The following is a 19612-nucleotide window of genomic DNA, read 5'->3' on the forward strand; positions in this document are numbered from 1 at the left end:
CCTGTCCCTGCTGAAGGATCCAATGAACTATTCCAACATATTGTAGAAAAGCTACCCAGAATGCACCGTGCTGCAGACTCATGCAGGTCTGTGTTACACTAACAGACGTCTGTGGGCTCGAGGTTTCATCCAAAACTAACACGGTTAAAACGGGGAAGTGAGATTTCAAAAGAAACAGCAACAGGTTTTATAGCAGGGAGGTGGTGAGCTGTAATAACAACAATATAGTGTTTTATACTGTGGTCAGAACTCAGGCAGCATGTTGACCTCTGGGTTTGACAGAAAACAGCTGTAATTTCCAAATGAGTTTTAATATGAATTTAAAACCATGTTTATTGACTGGAATCATTAAGTATTTAAATTTTGTTAAGCTGCGATGAAACTGTACACTGCAGTAAAACACAAAGAATGGAGAGACTTCTGCCCCCTGCTGGCTCTCTGTCGTACATACAGCAAGGTTAAACATTCTCTTAGACCTTCAGTTTCTAAACCTTGTAAAAAAAAAATTAAACTATACACTGCAGTCCTAAAAGACATTGGGCTGATGAGTGATCACCACTTCATTGTAAATTTTATAAGAAACAATATATATATATATATATATATATACATATATACTGTATATATATATATACACACACATCAAAGCAAGTATGGGGATTTTCAAACAGTTCTGCCCACAGATTTGCATCCTTAAAAATAAATAAAATATTTTATTATGTAATGCAATAACGTTCATGCATGTATTAGTAAGTGTCTCAACTGCATGCGTTTCTTTATTAAGAAAAAGACGCAGGCACAAATCAACTCTTACAAAATCAGCTTTACAACTTTATTTATACTTAGAGTATAGACAAGATGGTAATCTGTGTAACTGTTGCTCGGGGTAAAAAAAACACAGGCATAAACATCCACAAACAGTGTAGAAATACTGAAATACAGAACAGACACACATGTTCCCTTTGCTTAAGTCTGGACTTCTACAGGAAAAAAAACAAGAAAATATTCATGAGATGATTGTAAACATGACCTAATTCTGCTCTACTCAGTTGCAGATATACAGTGTATTGCGAAAGCGTTGATCATTATATAGATAATGCTTTGATACAGCACGGACCACATAACTGATGGGTTGGGGACGTTTTAACAGGCAGAAACTGCACAACAACCTGAAAAAACACACGAGAGCGTTCAAAATGTCAAACAGAGCACAACTGGTGACAAAACTCCTCAGTCAGTTAGTAGGAAATATCTAAGAGAACACCGAGACTCCATGTGATTCAGGCAGCTCGGAGCATTTTTAGTGCAGAACATGACGGCTGTAGTCTCTATGAACACATGTGTGGAGTACGAAGACAATAGTGTCAAAACAACCCTAAAGCTTTAACACAACACATAAATCAAACGCGTGCAAGCATGAGAGATTGACATTACATAGATGTCACGAGAATGTATTTATTCGATGGCTTCTGTTCTGTCATCTCCTAAAAAGATTCTTCTAAATGTTGTTTCCTAGAAAATCACTTTGCCAGCAGGCACATTCTAATGTATTTTGTGTGACATTAAACAAGTTTTTTCGGTTGATCTGTGGAAGGAGCGCTATACGTGGTTGAGACTAATCTTAAAAAAAATCTACACAAATGTTAGTTTTTGTGCCACACAAGCATGTAATATATTCAATATATATTATATACATTATTTACCAGGGCATAACATACATGGTAAGGTGATGTTTCCCTTGATGCTATTGATAATGTACACAGAAAGCACACAAAGAGCATTTTTTGTTTGTCTGTTTCATATATAAACTCTCATTGTTCTGCCATATAAACAAAATGTGTTTGTAACAATGTTATACAAACGTATTGGCCAAAACCAAGACCATTAAAAGGAAGAGCTCAACAGAATGTGATCATTAATGTTTACGAGAATGTGTGAAAACAACCTAATAAACATTAAAAAGCTGTTCGAACAATACAGAACAGTATGCAGAGTAATAAATTGGATCATGTTGAAATATTTATGACATGTATTGGATTGCCATAATACATTTAAACGCATGATGATGGTTTGACGATTCAATAAAATGATTTGTTTCTGTCTGGTAGAGATTAGAGGTTCTTCTCTTTAAATGTGACGTTTTGTCTGTTTACATGAACATTTTGTACTTCATAAGGGAAGTACTTGCATAGACAATTCAGTACATAACAAGTGATCTAAATGTTTTGGGTCTCAAATCCTCAAGCATGTCTACCATATTAGCCAGTGCAGCATGAACAAAAAACTCTTCATTTGTGCCGTGCAGAGAAATGACGGCTTAGATGTCAGCACATTATTCTAGCATACATTTGGGCTTCAAGCTTTTCTACATATTCAAGAAAGTATTTATTTAAGGGGTTGCACTTAGTGATGTGGCCTTGTAAATAAAACACTTTTTAAGCTTTAACCGTCTCGACATGAAACTGCTATCACTCCCCTATCAACGTCAGCTATAGAATATTAAAAACATCCCAGCAGGAAATGGAAGAAGAGGTGAACAGGATGTTCTGTTGGTTTTCCTGAGGACATGAACAGCATTTAAGAACAAGTTTACAGCCGCACTGAGCAAATGCACTGACGAAGAAGCGCGCATTCTCACATTAACTCACATTAAAAATTAAACTGTCCCTTTCATATGTGATGAGCGAGTAAAACAACGACCACTGGATCTGAGACCACAGGAAAATGTCTATTTCCATTATTTTCTAAATCATTTCGTCTCGTTGTATTATCGTAACAACAAGAGTCAGTCAAATTTTTCACGAATCTGTGACCATAGATATAACTTTTCAAAATCCTAAACTTTAGTTTCAGATTTAAATGTAAAAACAAATCAAAGATGATGGCCTACACAGGTAAAGAACTCGTCTAAAACCCACATCATATATTTGCCATTCAGGCATTTTCTTTCCGTGTTATCTAAAAAATTACCATAGTGCTTGTTACTTTTCATACAACTGCATAATAAAAACACAAAACAGATATTCAGCACTAGATCTCTACTGTTTGTACATATATTCTGATACATATCCATCAGATGTCTGGATAATACATGATTCTCTGAACATCCAACGTCCGCTCCAGAACTCTCTGTATATTTCTGTCCCCTCTGTTGCTGGATCAAATGGTTCACAACATGCGGTTCTGTTTACAAGACGTCTACAGTACGATGATTATTAAATGACCATTGCCCTCTACTGGCCGTCAATGGAGTGCGCAAGCAGGAATGGAGACGGCGGGTTGCGTAGCAGCTCTAGCTATTTAAATCCCCCTTAGATGACTCCTGTCTGGGTTTAGGGTTGTCACAAGTCTTCTTCCATGCTGAAACTGCTTCTACGACTGCTTGTTTTGGAGGCTCCCGGGGACACTGAGGAAAGCAAGGGATCAGCGCCCCCTACAGGCGATAGAGCGCCACTGTCATCCATCAGAATGTCCCCCAAGCCCATTTCTGCCATGAGGGCAGAGTTAAACACAGAGGAACCGGGGTCATCTAACTCGCCAAAGCTGAGTGTCCCGAGGTCCAGAGGGCTGGTAACTGCCCCGCCCACCGAGGAGGTTGAAGAAGGCGGAGACAAGAATGAAGAGGGAGTGATCTGGTTAAGACCCGTCCCGTTGAGAGAAAGCAGGGTTTTGGAGAGGAGGTCATTGCTGGGATTGGGGTCCAGAGTTAAAGCCTGTTGCTGGGTGAGGGAGGCCTCTGAGCTCTGAGACGAAGAGATGCCATGGAGACGGGCTTGCATATCCAGCTCCTGCAGATCCCATAGAGACAAACATTAAAATGTGACGGGAACTTTAGCACACGCAAAGAATGCAAGTTTACGCAGCGGTCCTGTAGCTCAACTACAAGTGCATGGCACTAGTAGTGTAAAAATCGCTGGAAAATGTACACATCTCCAATGCACAGTAAGCCTTATTGGGTTAAAGCATCTGCCAAATGCATAAACGAGCATGAGCCAAAAAAGGCAGTCTGCATAGATTACAGCATCTTTTTTGTGTGTATCTGGTTTAAAATAACGCTGAACTGTGTTCACTAAAGATGACTACACTCTTATCAGCAGCTGAAAGCATTTTTAAAGCTGGTTCACTCTGAATATACAGACACCACCATTTCAACATTTCAACATTGAAGTTGCATGTTGGGAAACTGACTCAACTGGAAATGAACTGGAAATTGTTTGCTGTTGGAGTCTGTTCACAAGGGTGAGGCAGTGCTATTTAGTTGAGTCACACTGAATATTTTATAAAAGAGAAAGTAAAGGTGCGAGTATGTGCAGAACTTTGTGCATGACAGGCATTTGAGTCGAGTTTTGTATGGAATCCTGCAGGTGTTAGTAGGTACGTGCGAGACGTGCAGCATACCTGAATTCGCAGCAGCAGGCTACGGTTAGCGTGTTCCAGCTTCTTCTGTCTCATCTCCATCTCTTTGGCTCTCTGCTGCTCCTTCTGCAGCTTACGGATGTAGTCGACCGAAGCCTTCAGGACGGTTCCCTTATTCCAGCGCATCTCACTGTCCAGAAAACACAAAACAATGAGCACTGCGGCACAGTACTGGCTTATTATTCCAAGTGCTGAATCTAGTGACAGAGTAGATATCGGCCAATCAACCAATTCTGAGGTCACTGACGTCATACTAAAACCATGGCGATTTACAAAAGTATTTAAACTTAGGATAAAAGCATGTGCCAAATGCATATACTGTATGCAAATACTTAGACATTCTGAAATGCATTGCATGTTTTACTTGTCGAGTTGATTATGATCTTTTTTTTCATTATTAAAGAATAGAAAGCAATTTCAGTATTAATGTCAGACTTTTAGGTCACACTGCAAGTGAACTGATCTAAATGAACTCCTTCAGCATTGACTAACAGTTCAACACAAGAGAGAAGTGAGAATTAAACCCTGATACTGACGGGTCAGACGACTTTGGAATGAGAGCGCCGAGTTCCTTAATGCGGTCATTAATGTTGTATCTTCTCCTTCTCTCAACTGCACAAACACACAAACACACTTATTAAATGGATGAAAAATTCCCAGATTAAAGTTTGAGATAAACAGAAATGCAATTCATTTCCTTATATTCTACAGACGTCTGAGCAGTGATTGTCAGACAGATTTCATGAGCATCAGACAATATAAAAACTCACTCAGGTTGTGGTTGTCTTTCTTCTGCCTCTCTTTTATAAAAGCTTTTGCTTCGGCATCTACAAAACAACAACGTTTTCTTTACACATTCATATACATGTCTGACTAAAAATATTAATCCATAAACAATTTGTGCAGAAACTACCTATATGCTGAGATGATGGAAAACGTTGATCATTATCTATAAAACAAGTTTTAAAAATAGTTTTTATTGAAGCAAAAATGAATGAATATTTAGATGAAACACTTAGTCACAAGTTCTGCAGAAGCACAAATATACAAGACAGTGAATCACAGGTAGGGATGATTTGTTCTAGCAGCGATTTTGAGTTCATCTGAAATGGGAACTGCTGCGAAACTGGGAAATGTGGCACATAACTCGCTGATTCAGACCGACTCAACTGGCCGGTGAAGGTCTGGTTGGAGAGAAATGAGGAAGAGGAAGCAGATGAGATGAGATGGAAAGACTGCGATAAAAGGTTTCGTACCGCTCAGCTCTCGCTTGACGTTGTGAAGGTTTGCAGGGCAGGAGTTACTGACGGTGATGGTCGGTGCTGCCATCCCTGTACTGCTGTACACATCCAGGAGGTTTCCTGAGACCGGCAGCTGCAGAAGACCAATCACAACGCATTAAATCAGGTCCCGCCCACTGCATTATCTGGAAAGAGACCCTCCCCATTGTTGCATGGTGTATCGGGCGGATAACCACAAACACAAAGTAACGTACATATCTGACGGGCAACATCTTGAGAAATGACCAAACGGTTCTCATGTGCACGTTTATGTGAAAGTGAAACAAACTTGCCTAAAGAAGCGTCAGAGACTGCTTTATGGGGAACGAGTGTTTGCTTTTGAAAATGATCACGATATTTGGAGGCTTTCACAATTCACACAATTATTTCCCACAAAAAACCACAATGTGATCTATGAAACAGAACTGAACCAGTTAGAGTGAAATTGAGTAAATTTGATGCCACACATTTAAATGATTCAACGATCTTAGCACAGCAGTAACAGAAACATCCATAAACATACTTAAAATCTAAAATATGCAGGTTTAGCAGAAAATAGATCGAATTGATCTAGAACAACAGCATAAAAAAATCTGTACAAAAATCTATAAAATTCACCAAATCTCTTATGAACCTGCAGTCCTTAAAGATGGTCAACACACACATAGTACATTTTAAACACCATACTAACATGATGTAAAACCTTCACAATATCACACGAGATCCCGTCAGCTTTCTGCACTAAAGCAAAACTAAAACACACTTTTACCAAACTTCGACAGCACTGCCTGTTAAGCCAAGAGATCAAATTTACCTCAATCTTGCCTTTTTTCTTGTCATTCTCTGGCAGCAAAACCAGAATCCTCATGTTCTCATACACACCCGCAGACTTCTTCCGTTTTCTACACGCTTCTCCGTAAAAAGGGACGTTCAGAAATGGGGAAATATCTCCTGGAGTACAACAACGCTTACCACAGAAATCTATCAGCGCACACACACACATTGAATGACTAGTGTTCTGTGTGGGCCAGCTCTAAGCCACTCCTCCGCGGCGTGCCATCCCCACCCATTGTGAGCCATGTGTCAGAAGGTTATATTTGTTTCCATAGCAGATCTGGATTCCAGTGGTTCCTGCACACATTCAACCCAAACGCTCCAAATGCAAACACTACACCGACAATACGCAATCCCATAAGCCTTCCGAGAAGTTAACCTGACCTGTAATCATAACTGGTTTAACAACCGCCTACCTGAACACCAACTGAAAATAAATTGCTTTTGAAGGTATACAATGATAAACAATAACAAGTCACAACATGAACAAATTCATAATTGGACAAATTGTAAAAAAACATGTTTGTTGTGAAATGTCAATGCACACTTGCTTAATCAGCTCTTGAGAAACCTGTGACATAACTACCCGTATTTCATGATTTTTTCGACAGAAAATAACCGGAGCACATTTTCGACTTTGCTACATACCGTGTTGGGAAGTTGCGAGTCGATCAACGTCATAAATTCATCATTTAGACTCGACTCCAGGCTGATGATGTCATCGATGACGTCCTCGATCTGTGCATTTATGCAAAAAAACAACTTATCAGAGCATATAGATAACGTCAGACTCCTTGCAACTGTACGTAATGTGACAGACGGATATTTAAATAACAGAGATATAAAACCAGACGTCCTATTTAAAATGCTTTTAAACGAGTCTCGAACCTTAGACCGCTTGTATTTCATCCTAGGCCCTTCAAGCTCTTCTTCCATCAGTACATTAACAGGAGAGTCTGTTAAAAGCCAAACCCACCCAACGTGCAAAGTGTGCTGGGGTCATTGAGATGGGAGTGTGATATTTACAAGCACAATGTGGTACCAAAGGCAAAGTGCTCCTGAAAGTTTGGCCAACTTAACACAGTCTTGACAAAGCACCCTAGCATATTTAGCAAACGCAGAGCGCATTCTTTAAAGGGACCTGAACGTGTCTGCGAGCGAAACTCTTAATGAGTTGTCTCGCATGCTCTAAATGACTTAAGAATTGAAAATATTAAGACTATCAATACTGGTTTCTCCAGTAAAGCACTGAACTGTTGCTAGCAAAATAAACAGGTTTGAGAATCAAATCTTATGCAACCACTGCAGCTCTGTTTGACAACCAAATGGTAAACTTTGACTGCTTACAATTTCAACTTGTATTATATAATACAGATAATATTCAGACCTGGTTTACTATTGAAGTAACATTCAGCTGTTTGTTCGAGAAGTCTAAAAGCTTTCTCTACTGTAGTTACTCAATTCCAGTCTTGTAATACTGCATGTGATTTAGAATTTTTTTTTTTTTTTTTTAGATTTGTGAAAGTAAAAATGTGAAAGTAGGTCACAGTATTACAGCACACTCTCAATGATACTGTAAATGGGTCATCTTTTGGCGCAAAAACACTTCATTGTGTTACAACTGTGATACCAGTAACAAGTACCACTTCAAGTATTAATATGAAACAGGAAAGGAGTCATTTATAAACACAAATTAAAGCTCTTATGATAATACTTCAGTACAGTTGCCTAAATCTTCCATATATCTATGGATGTTAATGTATGTTTTGGTTATGTGTAAGCAGCGTAATTACAGCGAGTGGTGGTTTGCACCATGTAAACAGTCATTTATGAATTGGTTTATGCCCCTCTGGTGTCCTTTTGTGTAATGTGTGAATGTTAGCAGGTTTGGAACTTTACACTAGTGGTTCTCAAACTGGGGGCCGTGGCCCCCTGGGGGGCCCCAAGATGGATCCAGGGGGGCCACAGATTTTGTGCCATTTTATGAAATATAGAAATTTATCATAGATTTTATGCAATCAAACATCAGAAAAATGACACCACCAACCAAAAGAATTGAGGTTCCAGCATTGTATAACTGAATGTTTTTGGTTTAATTAAAATTCTAAGTTTAAGATTATACGTCTTTATATGGGGGGGCCGCAAAGCGATGCACTTAACACAAAGGGGGCCTTACAACGAAAAAGTTTGAGAACCACTGCTTTACACGATCATGAAAGAAGTTTAAAGATCGGAAACGCACATTACCACATTAGCCTTATAATGTTAAACGGCTTAAATAGTAAGAGTATTTTTACACGTGCAATGGCAATGTCTTACTGCCCAAGGTACGATCTGATGTGGGATCGGTTCTTACCTCTTCTTTGTTTGATCCCAGGCTAAGCACAGCCAGCGGGCTGCTGGGGGTGCTGCTGGCAACGGGCGCCAGCTCTGGGGCGGAGCCAGCCTGGGGCGAGGGTGATGTCACCGGGGTCTGATTGGCTAATTTATTGCCGAGGGTGTGAGACAGGTACTGCTTCACCTGCTGTCTCTGAGCCTGCTGGATGTGGTACTTTGTTGGGTTTTCTAAATGAGTTTGAACCTGGGATGAAGATAACAAGAGGCTCAGGGAACATAAACAAGGACACTCGAATGCATTATTTATATAACACAACCATAGTCGGCCACCCATAGAGACCAACTATTAATAAGTCATTATGTCTTGATCATATTTACGTCATTTGTAAAGCGGTCGTACCTTCAGGACTTCCACGGGCACCTGGGTAGGCGTGGCGGGCAGGTTGGAGGCAACTGAGATGGCAGGCGTGGCGTCGGCAGAACGCTGCTGAGCGTTGGAGGCCTGTTTCTGAGCCTCCCGTCTCTCCTGGTCCTGAGCCTGCTGTCGCATCAGCTCCTGCCTCATCAACACGCGTGACGTCATCACGGGGGCCACGGGGTCAGCAGAGGTCAAAGAGCCACTACAGGGGCAGACGATGAGAAGCAAAATCAGCTTAGAGTATCAAGCTACACCCCCATTCTGTAGTCATATTACTGCAAGCTATTTCTGAAACACGCCACAGAGATCCGTTTAGGAGAGACAGCGTGAGAACAGAAACCTGGAAAACGAGCCGACGGAAATCATTTTCCAATTCACTGGATCATGAAATATGCATTTGTTAAAAGTCAAACAGCTCAGCGGGCTGAAAAGCAATTCTTTTACAGTCGGACAAGTAATAAAATGCTGTTTTGTAATCAAAAGTGAATCAAATACATTTTAAAATAAATAATAATAATACATTTTATTTATAATGCGCCTTTCTCCCAAAGCGCTACAACAATACATTAAAGAAATAAATGTTCCTGGTTGTATTGTACAATTTATTCTAATAAAAATTAAATACTTTTTTAATGATTAAAACGCAATAACATACATTCATTTTTTGTGATGTAATTAAGATCACACAGGTCAGGAAAAATAATACCGACCAGCCTAACTTCTGATGATATAATCCTGATGAATTTCCCCATTTAATATTTAGTATGAAATGCTTTTACATCACAAGCCATTAAACATAAAACTGATTTAATAAATGTAAAACTAAAATTCATTGCAGTCCAAGAAAGCCTACTGCTATCAATGAACACTGACGCAATAAAAACACTGGGAAATACTGAAAAATAAAACAAATCTCTTCTTACAGCTCTTGTATTTCCAACCAAACACCTTGGCTTTTCTTTCCCGGTGAGTTGTGTTTTTGTGCCGAGTCATTCTGGGCCGTCCCCAAGCGAAGAGAAAACAAGCAGACAAGACCACGCTGTCTTTGTCTCTAACAGCGTCTTTACAACCAGCAAATACAAAGATCACCGTGTCAGTAAGAGCGTGCGAACTTCGTAACAGGTCTAAAATTGCTTTATCTCTTTAAAAAAACACTCAGTGATGTAATGCTATCAACCTGACCCACGAACTTCACAAAATATATCAAACCCAATTTACTACACACAAAAGACCAATGCCATTTTTTTTTCAAAGGAGAGGTGGAAGAAAGGAACTATGATTCTCATTACTGCTGAATCACCGGGAAGTCCCTGGACACAGACGCTGGGAAATTCTGTCGACAGAAACCCAACACGTTCTCTCTCATCTTCAACACAGCAGGCACTGACCTGCCCTCATCTCACTAAACACAAACACACTCATACTGTGCACACAAATCACATATCGAACTCTTGAGAATTATATATATATATATAAAATAACAATCAATTGAGTGATTTAATGAAGTCAGAACTACAGTAACTTCCAGTGAAACACCCTCACGGGACTTCATCTGATAATACAGAAAGCTAAACAAGTCACAGGTATGCAACAAGACGTGATGAAACGCTCCTTCGCAACTGTGATTATTTTAAGCCTGCAGGAAATACAGACAAGGTTTTCTCATAACAATCTGGAATGCATTCACGCTCTTAAACTGAAGTTGACGGTAAATATGTAAAGAGAATGTGCATGTATAGTAAGATCATTCAGTGGAGAGACTGGTGATTTTTGTTACCCACCTCGGGGTAATGGGCTGACTCTTCAGCTCATAGAAACAGTCTGAATCAGTGGTGAATACGCTGTCCACCTCAATATCCGCCACGATTCCGGACTCGGGAAGAAGAGGTTCAAAGCTGGGAGGAAAAACAACATGATTATGTTAAATGCTGTCATTTACTGTCAGTCTCTCAAAAACATGTTGATACAGAGCTACGGCGCTCTTCAATGGAAACAGGAGGGGTGTGATGTAGAATCCCGGTAATGACACACTGGAATGAAAAAAGTCATGGATAACTGGGTATTAAATATGAAATAGAAACCACGCACGTAAACATCGCTTCAATGTTCATCCATCTATTCAATACAACAGAGCAACACGTTTTGCATGTTATCATACACTTTAAACAAGCAAGACTGATGTTAATGTAAATGCACATGCAAAAACAACAACGGACACATGGTTTTGCATGAAACCTACTGGACATCATTTTGGTCACCCAAACCTAGTGAGCATCAATGTGCAAACTTGCCAGTCTAGATGATTCAGATGACAAACTCTTCTATTAGAAAAAAAGCGAAATCAGAAAGATCTCAAAGGAATGAAGTATGAAGTGTTTTTACCTAGAACCTCCTCTGGAAAGAGGGAATAATCCAAGTGATGTAATCAGATCAAACGTTGTCACATTCCCTTTAATCCGGTCTGTAAACTAACGTAAACCGCATCGGAATCCTTCACTGACACGACGCTGTCACGGTTATTTAAACGCTGTGGGGACCAAACCGAGCACCGCTTTTGCCCGTATTTTGGTTACACTAGGTGGCCATGTTTGTGCTTCTCCATACACGCAAAGCTCCACTGTCCTCCCGTGAAATTACACATTCTACTACGACGAAGGCGTCGACCGGAAAGTCCAGTCACATACCGAATTAATATTCATGAGCCAAGCCCTCGCCGTAGAAAGCCAACTGACTATCAACCGCTCTTTTACCTTTCAGCCAATCAGTGAGGCGTTTAAGAGAAGCATCATTAATATTCATGAGCCAAACCTTCACGATAGTATGCCTCTACATACACGGCTGGTGACAGTGGTGAGAGCTTGTCAGACAGCGGATCGCTTATTTGCAATTATAAAAATTCAAGCAAAATGTTGAGTACCGTCTACGTTACTAATTTTAAAAGTGGAATATTACGTGCTTTACAATCGCATCAAAAACAATCTCCCCAAAGACAAACGTTACTAAAAATAGGAATATGTAAAATTATAATATCAGCGACGACCTTCAGAGGGCGCCATTGCACCAATCCCACAAACAGATCAAGGCATCTGTTCTTATTTAGTAAATACGAATAAAACAAATTGAACTATAAAGTGTTATGAAATCTGTTGTATATTATCAGAAATTCGTTTTATTTTAACATATTTATACTATTGTTGCTTAAACAAAGAAAGAAGACAAACTTTTGAAGACCTTTGCTTATTTAGAGTATTGTTCGTCTTTACTGTTTAAATGTGGTCTGATGGTCATGAACATAATGTGTAAAATCTGTTTGTGTGACAATAAGTAAGCTTCAACTTTGAACTTGTATTTTGCAACACAAATTATGTACAACATAAAAACTTTTATGATGACTGGGCTATAGAGAGAAAAAGCAGCAGTCATGTCTTTTTCCTTCTGAATCGCAAATAAAAAACATTCCTTTCGGGTACAAAAGGAGCAAAATAACATGTGCTCAGCAAGCATTCAGTCCATGTAAGCAAGAACTGCATAGGAAGTGGAGCGAAAACAGGGATACGGAAAAAAGGGAAAGGAAAAATGTGTGGGTAGATTAGCTGAGTCATATCCCATGAAATGTGAGGATCAGGACAGAATCTGCCAAACAAATTCTGCCGGTTTCAAAGGCCCTTGTGGGTCAAAGTAACAGGGTCAGGCATTCCACAGGACTTTTAATGGGGGAGGGTTATATTCTGAAAACTTCTTCAAGCCTCATAAAAGTTTTTACAAAACTTTTTTCCTAAACAAAGCAAAAACAAATGTTTGAGGGTGTGGTGTCGGAATATTATAATATAAAATATTATGAATAATATAACAGGTTTTTGTAACCTCATTGGTTCTCACTGTTTTAACTACCGTAACTGTAAATCTGTTCTGCAGATCAACAGCAAAACTACACAGCATCCTGAAAAATCATATAGAATACACCACTGTTGTGTAAATCTGATTCATTCAACAATCAGCATGAAAGATGTTGATGGCATGCAACACTAAGTATTTAGGTTTAATGAACTGTTTGTAAAGCATCTCCAGAGTTGAGTAACGTTATATCTTCCAAGAGATGTCAATACATGCATGCAAACTCTATTTGTCAATCCTGCATCACAACACAACAGCCCTAGGATCCTAAGTGGACTTAATTGAGTGTGCATCATTAGGTTGTTTAATCGATGTATTACAACGTTTCTTTTAATGCTTTATTGTCAGAAAACTGCATGTACAATGCCACATCCCATTGTATAACAAAACATATTCCACATGCATCAAGAAGAAAAGACTAAATGTATTACAACTAAATGTCTGTTTACATACTGTGATTCTCGTGCTCGTACCTGATCAGATTGACAGATTCAGCCGATGTGTCCAGTATGACGTAGACTGTCTGAGGACTGATGCTCTTGGGGGGAGAGGCCACTTCCGGTCTGCCCTTCTCAGGTCTGCTGGTGGGCAGGGTGGACATCTCTTTAATGGGGCAAAGTTATTTTTTGTTAAAAGCAACAAAAATAGAATAAGCGAATGAACTGCTTTTCTGGTACGACAGATGTATCTAAGGCAGAGGTAAATCCTGACGCAGAGTAAAAACGAAATGGCAAAATGAATAATCTGAGGTAAAGTTAACTAGCTAACGTTTATTGTTTTCGGTAGCGGCAACGTTACGCAAGCTAGCTAAGTTAGCTGTTTACAGCACGAGCGATGCTTTAAATTCCCGTTTCAAAGCTTGCTTTATCTATCAAGACTAAAGCCTTGTGAAAAATAAATGCGTTTTACAAGTTCAAAGTCCTCAGTGTCTGCTGCGAACACAGATGTGTTGCTTTCTGATCTCCGCGCACTGCACTCTTAAACAAGTCAATCTGACGGGAAACCCCTGCATGACGCGCAACGATCAGCCGAGGGTTGACTGACATGGAGCGGTCCAATAGCCGTGCGGTGGAGGCGGGACTTCGTTGCTATCTGCCAATGAGCGACCGATACAATACTTGTTTACATCAAACGTTGGTCAGCCTTTCATGTAACGTTGCAAGGTATTTCGTCATTCTTTAGATAAGGAAAATGATACTAAAATTAGAATAATGTAGATTATATTATATTTTAGTGACAAATTTGATATTTTACTATAAATTATTCAATAAAGGCTATTCATAACAGTGTGCTTTTCATTATTTAAAGAACTGATGTTGACACTCAGTTGTTCTTTTATTACTTTATTTCATAAACATTTTCATGTTCTTGCACAGATTTCATTGGGATATTAACATACAATGGTACCCAGTGGCCTGCCACTAATTTAATTAACAATAATAATAATAGTACTTGAAATAACAGTAATACCCATTATGTGTACAATAAAACAAGTTTCATGAGGAAAAACAATAGCATGTATAATTGTGCCATATAGTGTGATGGTTTGGCTAATAAGCTTGGCAAAACATACATATCAACGCTCATAATGGAGTCATTTGTTGGTCGTTGGAGGGAGGCTTAAATAACAAGGTCTCGGCTGTCCGTGAAAAGTTCTACTTGGGCTATCTGGCAATGTTTTACATATTCCGTTCTGCTGATTTGTTGCAGACATGCATCAGCAAAAAAAAAAAAAAGATCAGAGGATTTTATCCCAGTACACCTCTTGTTTGTCATGATGTGATGATGTCACTAAGGGGAGGGATAAATGCAGGTAATCATTAACATCTATGAGCAAACCAAAGGTCTGCCCATTCTCTCAGAATTAGCACATATTTCTCTTTAGTGTCTGTTACACATCCATATAAAAGAGATACAGAAGCCTGATGACAATAAACAGGTTTAAAAGTTTGTAAGTACTCGTACTCATGGTAGAATCGAATCTGGTGCAATAAGATCAGGACATGAAATTGAATAAGAATTATAATACTCAAGTCAAAAGCCCAGGTCTTGAAACATCAACAGACTGTGCTATTCATTCAATCTTTTGGTATGTCGATTTGAGAAAGGATATACAATATATACACAACATAACATTCATCTGCTCTGCACCATACAGATGAAATGGTCTCTTCCAAATGAACATTGCTCCCAAACATTTCTTGCTCAAATTTGACCAGACTGCCATGTGAATAGTCCTTGAAACAGTAGCATTATTACACCACATTAAATCCCGCACTGCTTAGAAGCTCTGATTACCTATAAAGCCTGTTTATTTAGGTAGAGCAATATGCAGGAAAACTGAATTCCTGATCCCATCATGTCATTGTGTTATTTATAAACACAAAGCGAATCCCTTGATGGAAAATCGAGAAAGCAGCTCTTTGTCTTAGCTTAATGTCAGATCAAAGATGCTTACACAATTGTTCCGACAAGTGCTTAAAAAGCACATTTGGTAATGTAGTCTTACTAAAATTACTTGCAGTGTCTTACTTTTGGGGGGACATGTAGTTAACTGTAATCGTACATTAACCTTTGAGTAAATCGATGAATTTCAGGGAATTATCTACCCTTAAAACACAACTAAGTAAAGAGAATTTTTGAAGAGGCTTTTGTTAAATCAAATTCTGAATTAACATCCGATTATCGTGGGACTACAGAATACAGAAACAATAAATTATAGGCCCGGTTTCACAGAAAAGGTTTAAGGCTAGTCCCAGACTAAAATGAATGTGTGACCTGTCTTAACTGAATATAACTTGCCCAGAAATATCTTCAAATATATCAGTGCCATTGTTTTGTCTCGAGACGCACACCAGTAGTGTGTTCTTCTAAAGCATTTTGATAAAAGCGACATAAATATCTTAATTCAACGAAGGCATAGTCCTGGTTTAAACTAAGCCGTCTCTGTGAAACCGGGCCGTAATCTCCCCCCAAAAAATTTTGTATGGTGCATTTACTTGAATTTTTGTCATGTTTAACTTTGTGTGAGGTGTCAGTTGTAGATGACGCCTCACAAAGTTTCACAAGCCTCACTACAAACACCTTAAGGAGTAAAAAAAGATCATAAATACAGGTAGCAAAAAAACGTACAAACAGAATAAAACTGTGATGGTCGCAAACAAAACGCACACAGAAAACGACCTTTCAATTTCTAATACACATATTCTGCTGTATACTTTGGCAAAAAGCAGTTGTGAATAGTAACAGATAAACGCAGGGTCACACATATCATAAGGCAGGATATCAAGAGCAAAACAGTTAAAAGCAGGACGATGAAAATGTGTAAAGAGACAGGCAGGCTCAGCTGAGGACATGGGAATGACCAGTACAAATCGTAAACATGTAGTCATTCGCAGCCCATCCTAAAAGCCATCGGCTCTTCGGAAACAACAGACAGGCTGGTGAACTTGGAAAAACATGGACCATTTCCCTCTTGACTTTTAACCAAGTGATGTCTTTGACCACAAACAGCGAGATTAAAGCAATATCAAACACAAAAAGAGTTAAAGTGGTTCTGAACCAGCCTTTAGGTGTTCACATTGGCAAATGCATGTCGGAAACTTGATTCAAAAGAGGAAAAACCAACCTCTTTCCAAAACACCTAATATCAACTTCTCAACTAAGCGGTACAAAAGAGAACGGATCCTAAGCTTTTCTTTACCACAACGCTCGTGAGTCCATTTAAAACGGCACGTAACAAAGATCAAACACTGAGCTCATTGACAATACCCAACCCACAAAACTGGGCTCAGAGAAATAAGTTATATTTACAACGGAAATTGTCCTTTAACCTTTGCACTTTTCATACACAAATACAACACTGTTGAAACCGTTTGATAGCCTCATGAAAACCTTTCCCACGTCTTAGTTATATATCTAGATATATAATCTATATTTATCAAAAACCATCAAAGTAAGGCAGGGATATCATTGAATTCACAATGATAAAAAACAAGCCCGATTCATACACATCTTCATATAGTATCTGCAGTCTTATTAAATACTCCAAACACCACGTCATTCATAAAACCGTCGCGCACTCGGACAAGTCAGAATCTCTCGTTCATCCCGTCGATAACATTCCCATTACACACATCTCACTTCTCAGAAGAATTTTTCCCATTAGTTTAAACAGAAGGGTCTGTGCACGGCTGAACGTCCACATGGGGGCAGAATAAAGACCAGATATTTGTGTTATAATAAAATACTTCTGCCGTTTTCCAGCAGCTCGGTTTCTGATGACCACGTGTACACTTTCTGAGAAAAAAGCAGGCTTGCATGGTGGCCAACCCTTTGACAAATCACCGCTCGCTGTAACAAAAATCCAGTATTTGATCCTCTTTCCGAGCGGATTATTGCCACAAATATTGGTTTGCTTACATTTAAAATACATTTCCAATCTGTGTCAGTCGCTCTTTAAACTGCTTTTGGGGTATTAAACCGTAGAATCTGTGTCTAAACCTTCTTAAAGACTCTTATGCCCGGTTTCACAGACAAGGTTTAAGGCTCAAGTTTAAGCCGTTTTAGAAAGAAAATAACTTGCCCTGAAATATCTTAAAATATGTCATTGCCATTGTTTTGTCTCTAGATGCACACCAGTAATGTTTTTTACGTAAACATTTTTAAAAAAGCTATCAAAATTTAACTAAGGGTTAGTCCTGGCTTAAGCTAAGCCCTGTCTGTGAAACCGGGCCTTAGTATCTAAACCTTTCATGAAACCACACCGAACATTCACGCGGTGGTCATCTCACCACAGACATTAACACAGGACCCTCTTGCATCGCTAAAAAAAGACTGCAGGCTTGCAGCGATCCGTACAGAGTTAGAAGAAACCACTTCACAGCACCTTAAGATTCGGCAGAAACAGTTGGTTTAACATAGAGACCGCTAGTGGCTGATGCACATTGATGCGTATTATCACATGTCCTTTAATATGTCGTCTCTAAAGTGTGCACGCTTGATTGTTGCAAACACTGGTCACTCACACGAGATGAGCAATACACGGAGAAACATACTGTAGATATTTCATGCAACTGACAATTAATACAGGTGTGTGTTAGAGAGAAGGTCTGTGTGTTTGTGTGTGTGTTTTTGTCTATCATATCCTGGTCACATTTGTAGTTTTTGTGTGTGCAAAATGATGTCATCGTTTTCAGCCAATCATGTGCTTTCTCCCGCGAGCGCTGGCTCCTCCACTTCCTCCTCGAGGGCTTCGCAAATCGGACCGTTGGACTGCAGCTCCTCGCCCCTGCCGGCCCTCGACAAGACCTCCATCCAGCGTCGCTGCAGCTCCTCGCTGTCAGCGCTGAAGTAAACGGTCAAATGACTCTGGCTCATTTTGAAGGCGTAGCGGCGTTCCAGACGGTCACCTGACTCGGGAGGAGACACCTCAAACCCGATGAGGGGGATGCTGCGTTGGGCTTTAACATCCTGATCATACAGACGAACGCAAAAGGACTAAATAAATACTGGTACATGTCTGATGGCTGCACACTATTTACAGACAAAATTAAAGTGACAGTTGAAATTTCTGTCATCATTTACTCACCGTTTGTCGTTTCAAACCTGTATGACTTTCTTTCTTCTGCAGAACACAAAAGAAGATATTTTGAAGAATGTTGATGATTAAACGGCACTGGCACCCATTCACTTCTATTGTATGGACACAAAACCAATCCAAGTGAATGGGTGCCGTCGCTGTTCGGTTAACAACATTCTTCAAAATATCTTCTTTTGTGTTCTGTGGAAGAAAGAAACTCATACAGGTTTGAAACGACAAACGGTGAGTAAATGATGACAGGAATTTCATTTCTGGGCGAACTGTCACTTTAAGAGATAATTGCATTTCCGTTTTTCTGAATTTACCATTGATAGGTGTGTGTTTACAAAATAAATCTTATTGTTGTTTTATTCTGTGAATTAGTGACAATATTTCTCCCAAATTCCAAGTATTCTTGTTTAAACAACACAACACTAATGTTTTTACATGTACTGTATATTAAATACACGATGAAATAAACTTTCATGCGTCTCAGTCTTTCACATTCCTAAAGTTTGGTTTTGATCTTGGGTGATGTGATCACACGTAGTTTACTTGCTTGTGAGTATCGAAAGGATCACCTCAGATTTTGTGCTTGGTTCAACCAAAAATCAGCTGCGGAAAAAATTAAGCGACCAAATTTTCATTCAATCAGAAAATCAAACCCCAGGAGTGACAAAGTCATCCAACAGCAATGTGAAAGATACATGAAAACTGTGATTAAAAAACATATATATATATATTTTCAACTTTTCATACGTTAAAATTAGTGTTGTATTGTTTAAAAGTGAATTTGGGAGAAAATTTGTAAGTACACATTTATATTTTGTATCTCTAAAGTGACTTATGTTA

General features: G+C 39.2%; 2 protein-coding genes across 7 annotated transcripts in view; both read right to left on the reverse strand.

The window, feature by feature from the left end:
* Positions 1–805: 805 nt before the first annotated feature.
* tfe3a (transcription factor binding to IGHM enhancer 3a) lies at positions 806–14218 on the reverse strand. 3 transcript variants are annotated; one of them, XM_057355845.1, is made up of 11 exons: positions 13653–14218; positions 11067–11180; positions 9268–9487; positions 8887–9111; positions 7179–7268; positions 5673–5790; positions 5330–5365; positions 5187–5243; positions 4953–5028; positions 4399–4546; positions 806–3788 (listed from the first exon to the last, which is right to left on the reverse strand). In XM_057355845.1, the coding sequence occupies exons 1-11, from the start codon at positions 13778–13780 to the stop codon at positions 3342–3344; spliced, it is 1659 nt and encodes a 552-aa protein (XP_057211828.1). In that variant the 5' UTR covers positions 13781–14218; the 3' UTR covers positions 806–3341. The 3 variants fall into 3 exon arrangements, with proteins under 3 accessions (XP_057211828.1, XP_057211830.1, XP_057211829.1); XM_057355847.1 differs by lacking the exon at positions 13653–14218 and adding an exon at positions 11668–11915; XM_057355846.1 differs by lacking the exon at positions 5330–5365.
* Positions 14219–14512: 294 nt separating this feature from the next.
* fgd1 (FYVE, RhoGEF and PH domain containing 1) overlaps positions 14513–19612 on the reverse strand; it is a 43030-nt gene continuing 37930 nt past the window's right edge. For all 4 annotated transcript variants that reach the window (XM_057355842.1, XM_057355841.1, XM_057355844.1 and 1 more), the window contains exon 17: positions 14513–18651. In XM_057355842.1, coding sequence (XP_057211825.1) covers positions 18382–18651 — 270 coding nt within the window. In that variant the 3' untranslated portion in view covers positions 14513–18381. The remainder of the gene's footprint in view (positions 18652–19612) is intronic.

Source organism: Triplophysa rosa, linkage group LG17, assembly GCF_024868665.1.
Source record: "Triplophysa rosa linkage group LG17, Trosa_1v2, whole genome shotgun sequence".
In the NCBI taxonomy this organism is placed as follows: Eukaryota; Metazoa; Chordata; class Actinopteri; order Cypriniformes; family Nemacheilidae; genus Triplophysa; species Triplophysa rosa.